This window comes from Vipera berus (assembly GCF_964194415.1).
Source record: "Vipera berus genome assembly, chromosome: 2".
Lineage (NCBI taxonomy): Eukaryota > Metazoa > Chordata > Lepidosauria > Squamata > Viperidae > Vipera > Vipera berus.
In genome coordinates, this window is record NC_138203.1 from 201,475,294 (window position 1) to 201,481,293 (window position 6,000).

Below are 6,000 nucleotides of genomic sequence, written 5' to 3' on the forward strand. Positions count from 1 at the left end.
CTGTGGTGCTGGAGAAGACTCCTGCGAGTCCCTTGGACTGCAAAGCAATCAAACCGGTCAGTCCTAGAGGAGATCAACCCTGACTGCTCTTTAGAAGGCCAGATTCTGAAGCTAAAACTCAAATACTTTGGCCACCTAATGAGAAGGAAGGACTCACTGGAGAAGAGCCTAATGCTGGGAAAGATTGAGGGCAATAGAAGAAGGGGACGACAGAGAATGAGGTGGCTGGATGGAGTCACTGAAGCAGTAGGCGTGAGCTTAAATGGACTCCAGAAGATGGTAGAGGACAGGAAGGCCTGGAGGAACGTTATCCATAGGGTTGCGATGGGTCGGACACAACTTCGCAGCTAACAACAAAAGGACTAACTATATTAACATATTTCTGACCCACCTATGCCATAGATTGAATCAGAAAAACTATACAATAGCAACTGCAATTTTAAAATTAACACTACTAAAGAACATAACATTATATTAATCTCAAGGCTTATATAATTACAACTTAACCTGTTGTTGAAATAAATCTATGTACCATGAAAGGCCCATGAAAGGAGTCATTCCATAACTCAGCTATCACAGCTGAAAATCTCTATCTCTTCCTAACATACAGCTTGTATAAGGGAACAAAGAGGACAGACTCACAGAACCTAATATTTAGGCAAATACGTACAAGAGAGATGTCCCATTTAGGATTCTAAATGTTATTACCAATGCCACAAACATATACCATAAACATAGGGCACCCAGTGCAATTCTTTTAGGAATTCCATGTGCTGTTACCAGAATCTGCAGAATATGTGGGCCCTACTACTGCTTTCAGTATCTAACAGAGCAAAATTGGTCTATCCTCTCTGAGTCAATTTTGGTCAAAGAATCTTGAAAACTGCTACCCATAACTTGCTACCAGAATCACAACCATCTCTTAAACTAGCAAATAAAGATCAGGAACAATGCAAATGGAAACACATTGCTTCTGGCTGTGAGGTGGAAGAATCTGTGACACATTGCTGCTGTTTTTTTCTGCTTGTATGACAGCACCAAAGAGCCACTGATCTTAAATGTGGCGTTTTCAATGGATGCGAAAAGCTTGCCACCTTCAAATATAACCTCATAGATATCAGATAGGAAATTTCAGAGAATGAATATTCTATCCCTGACTAAAAATAGACATACCTGGCCAAAGGGACTCCAGATCATCAAAGTTACTTGTCCTTTCAATGACAAAAAATGATGAAAAATACTCTAAAGCTACTGACGTCTTCAAAAGTTCAATCTTATCTAAGTAAGCTATTTTTCAAATGCCCACATCTGAGAATCCCAATTCTATCCAGCCTCCAATTTATTCATGTCTCAGTCATTCAAGCATCCAGTCAGTAGTCCCTTATCTGCGCAACAGCATACAACTCCAATAAAAGGGAGAAATATAGTCGGACAAAATCAGAATGCCAATAACATCCACCTCCAAATCCCAGATCACCTCACCTAACAGATTTACATAAAAGTTAAACAGCATGAGGCTTTGAAACTACACAGAAACAAAGCTTTGGAAAGTGAGGGAATAATAATAATAATAATAATAAATATTATATAATTAATGTATAACTGCTGTATTTTAATTGTTATATTATCCACTGAAAGCAAAATAATCATATCTTGCTGCAGCCACATGAAGATGTGAAGTAGCTGCAGCAGGATAACTTTAAAGAGGTTTTCTGTGCATGTGTACATTCCAAGAGGAATCTTCACCGGGATAGCCAGCAAAGAAAAGCTTCAACTTCAACTTTCACTGAAACAATCTCACTGAAAAATAAAATTTCAAAATATTTAAGCACATAAAATCTAAAAATCTAAATCTCTAAAGCAAAGAAATACTGCCAACCCTGAATAAGCCAGCCTTCATTGATGCTACAGATAATATAAGAAATTCATACAGTAATAAATGTAATTTAATTTCTTTGGAAAATTCAGGTGAGTGTTAAGTTCTTGAAAAACAATGCATGCTAATTTCAAAAGGCTTACATAAAAATACGTCTGACATAAACATAATCCCTTTACTTATAGTAATATATATATATATCTTTATTGATTCCCCAACCTATGTTACCAGTGCCAAACATGGACATTTGCAATAAAGCATGAGTGAAAGCTAGTCTTCACGGAAATGAGATGTTTGAGGAAAGCTGATGGAGTGACAAGAAGGGATAAAATAAAAAAATGAGATCATAAGAGAAAGAACTGTAACAGAACCAATCTTAAATTATATACAAAGATAGAAGTTAAGTGGTTCGCTCACCTGGAGAGAATGTCTTGGCATTCTATACCATAAAAGGCATACACAAAAAGAAAAGGCCAAAGAACACAAGGCAGACCCAGAAGAAGATGGAGAGACAACATCAAAGACACACTGCAACAGCCTCAAATAACAATGGTTGAGGCTACCAGAAGTGCAAGAACCTGAATTTTGTATCTCCCTAGACAACGAAGTGGTAAGAGGAAGTTTACAAGAAGATGTATTTACTAGGTTATAAATCAAATTTTTAGTATCAAAACACCCCACACAACATGTGGCCCACCAGCATTTTTTTAAAAAAAGTCAATAAATAAACAGCCACTGGCAGTGCAAAGATGTCCTGCTAAATACTTTCTACGCCAGCTCTAGCACTACACCACAACTCTACTGGCTGGAGAACAACTGATTGGTGCATCAGGCGTTTATTTACATCCTGTGATTATTTTTTCATTTATCAATGTGGCTCTTTTCTTGCTACAAGTTATACATGCCTCTATTAAAAATACTGATTTTTCAAAAGAATAAAAGAAGCAAACCTTCAGGAATTTAATCTCTCTCATTGCAATTTTGTTGACAGATTTTTCTGGTTTTTCATAAAATATCTTAATGGCAACTATATGTCCTGTTTCCTTGTGTTTACATTTCATTACCGTTCCGTAACTTCCCTCTCCCACTTTTCCAAGGATCTCATACATCTCCATACTCAAGTCTGAAATCTCTTGAAGAAAAAAAAATATTTTGTTAACCAGTCTTATTTTTGTTTTGTTAACCAGTCTTATTTTTGATTATTTCTTAAGCCATGTTTATAAACAACAGGAGATAAATTATGCCTACACTTACAGGCATACTGGCCTGATAGCACATAATCAGAATCAAACATCTTGTATCTAATAAGCTACATAATGGTTAAGGACACTGATTTATCAAGTTCCACTAAACTAAATGGGGGCAATTAATGGGTTTTTGAATATTTATTCTCATTGGAAAAGACTACTGCAGGATAAGGCTATCTACAATTGTTTGTCATGATGATATATGCTCCCACCAGTATTAGAAATAATATGCTTCCAACTAACTGTCGCTGAGGACATAAGAATTTTATTGAGACTCTGCTTATCTATTTTCATAAGTAAGCTGACTACCTGAAAGAACATTGTTGAATAAATTGGGTTTAGCTCTGATCCTGGATGACTCTGAGTTGTTAAGAAAAAGTGATTTGGTGGACCATATCCCATGTAATACAAAGGGTAGCCTGCATTCAAATCAGGCAATTAGTTTATAGTCTACTCTTGACTCTTAATGCTTTCATTTCATATCCACCTGAAAACTACATCATTGCTCCAAGATTTATAATGCAACTATATTAGAACTAGCATATTGGCTGAGTGTATTCTCTTGTTAAAAATATTCTCTTCTTTCAATAAGATTATTTGAAGAAACTATTCTTTATAAGAATATTGTGAGGATTCATTTCCAAAATGGTTAATTGCAGAAAACATGGAAAATGTGATACATAAGAAAATTGAGAGCAGGCAATTTATTAGCTTCTATCAGAATGGTCAATAGCAAGGAAATGTAGGTGAAGTAATGCAAATTAATTCCAGGACCAGCTCACCTCTCCCTCTTTTGAACCTTGTCTGTTTGCATTCTTTGTGGCTTATCCTTATTTACTTATTTTCTACTGGGTACACTGTGCTATGACAGAGTATCTCCCCCTTCTCAAAAAGGAAAAAAAATGGCAAACGTTTAACCCCCTAATTTTTGCAGGAAGCATTAAAACCATTTAACAGATGGAAATGAGATGAAGCCCATAAAAGGGTGCATTTGATGTTTCCAGCGGGGTGGGGGGGGTGGTGTGTGTGTGTTATGGCATTTTATTTATTTTTGTATTGGTCTTTTTATCTTTGTAAGCCTCCAGGAGTTACTGTGAGTGAGTTAGATGGCTATATAAAATAAATCTTAAATAAATAAATAAATAAATGATCCTTCTGCCCATAGTGAGGGATATCAGGGTGGAAATTTCTGATTAACCTTCATTGCAAATATGCCCCTTGCTGCATTTGGATGTTCCATAATGTATATCCAACTCAAATCCCTGCACATTAATTTAGGTACTGAAGGTTTCTCTGGAGCAAGGGACTATAGGACTGCACAATAATCCTTTGCTTTTAAACGTGCATTTTGTTTTCGACGATTGTCAGGCTGCAATATTTTCCTCACTTTCACCGCATCTCCTCCCATGCTACAGTAGTCGGAAACACAACCTGAGCAAGCTTCACCACCGCAACCTCCACCCTGCCTTGCTCTTTTCCGGGCCTCAAGGAACCTCCTTCCCGCGTCACACCAGGATATCCCACAGCTGCCCTCCCGCGCAACCCTGACCTAGGTCGCTCCTGACCTGATCCCGGGAAATCCCCATGTTGAGTCTTCCCAGGTCTAGCCAAGCAAACCGGCCCGGTTCCATGGCAACCGCCGCTATGTCAACAGCCAGGGACGACGTCATGGCGTTCGATGGATTTCGGGCAAGGCAAGGTCCTGGGTGACGTCAGCTCCCAGGTGGAACACGATGTGCTACCCCGCCTAACGGGGTTTCTGCAAAGCCGCGGTTACACGAAAGTCCCGCGAATCGGCAAAAAGTTAAGTCTGGAGGCACCCAGACAATGCCAACTGCCCCCAGCCCGGAAAAAGCTCATTTTTTTGTCTTTATATGTAACGCCTGTACATATCAGATGATCGAAAAGTTCCAGGGGCGGGTGGTTTTCAGCTGCGCGGTAGTTACCTGCGTCAAACTATTTCTAAATTAATAGGCAATATGCTGCATTGGGTTTTTTTTTAATCCACTTCATTTCGAGCGCATTTAGGCAGTCGGGTCTCATCGCACAGCAGCGGCTCAGAAATAGAAAGCTTGCGGTATTTCCGTGGCTACAACTAGGCATTCTGCTAATTGTTTTTTCCCCCCTATGCTCTTTCACGTATATCTGCGCCTCTCTTCAGCTGCAGAAGTATACTTGCTTCTCAGATTATGTGAATCCGCTTAACTATTTTTATTTTGCAGTAAACGAAGTGGACAGAGAGCACAAGAATTTTTCATTATCCATCAGTTTTCAGGGCATCATTGTTTCCCTTACCCAAGCAACCCCGATGTCATCGTAGAATGGATATACGGTATCTAAAAAAAAAGATTAGAAGATTATGGCAAGAAAAGCACTCCTTTGCTGGGCAAGGTCGCTATACACACATACACACAGAGTCCCGTACCTATAAGTTCAGTTGCTGGTTACGCTTGGCGGCAAAAATAATGGTGTGGCATCTTCAGAACCGACCAGTTTTTCATGCGGTAATAAATTCCTTAAGACACCATAAAGACTTGTTTATAATTAAATTCTTCATAAGGCTTACACCTCGCCTCCACAACTTACGACCAGGGACCTGTGGCTAATATAGAAACCTGAATAATAGACCCAATCTTGAAATCAAAGGGTTATCCGGTCAGCATGCGTTACAAGTGAAATCAGCAAAACGTCGCGCGCGCCAACCGCGTCCCCCTCGGGCAAAAGAGAGAGAAAGCTACCGCCGGGTTTTCGGAGAAAGAGGCACTCCCCTTTTCACCCTGGCGCGGTGGTACATTCCTAAGGCGTTCTAGGTCTCTCCTCCGCAAGCGGGCACAGTGGTAGAGTCGCGAAGGGTGGCTTCTTTCCCTCCTCCCACCG

The 6,000-nt window shown here is 39.5% G+C and overlaps 1 protein-coding gene across 1 annotated transcript in view; it reads right to left on the reverse strand.

The window, feature by feature from the left end:
• Positions 1-3,006, reverse strand: part of CDKL3 (cyclin dependent kinase like 3) — a 39,008-nt gene extending 36,002 nt beyond the window's left edge. The window contains exon 1 of the mRNA XM_081321254.1: positions 2,827-3,006. Coding sequence (XP_081177380.1) covers positions 2,827-2,991 — 165 coding nt within the window. The 5' untranslated portion in view covers positions 2,992-3,006. The remainder of the gene's footprint in view (positions 1-2,826) is intronic.
• Positions 3,007-6,000: the final 2,994 nt, after the last annotated feature.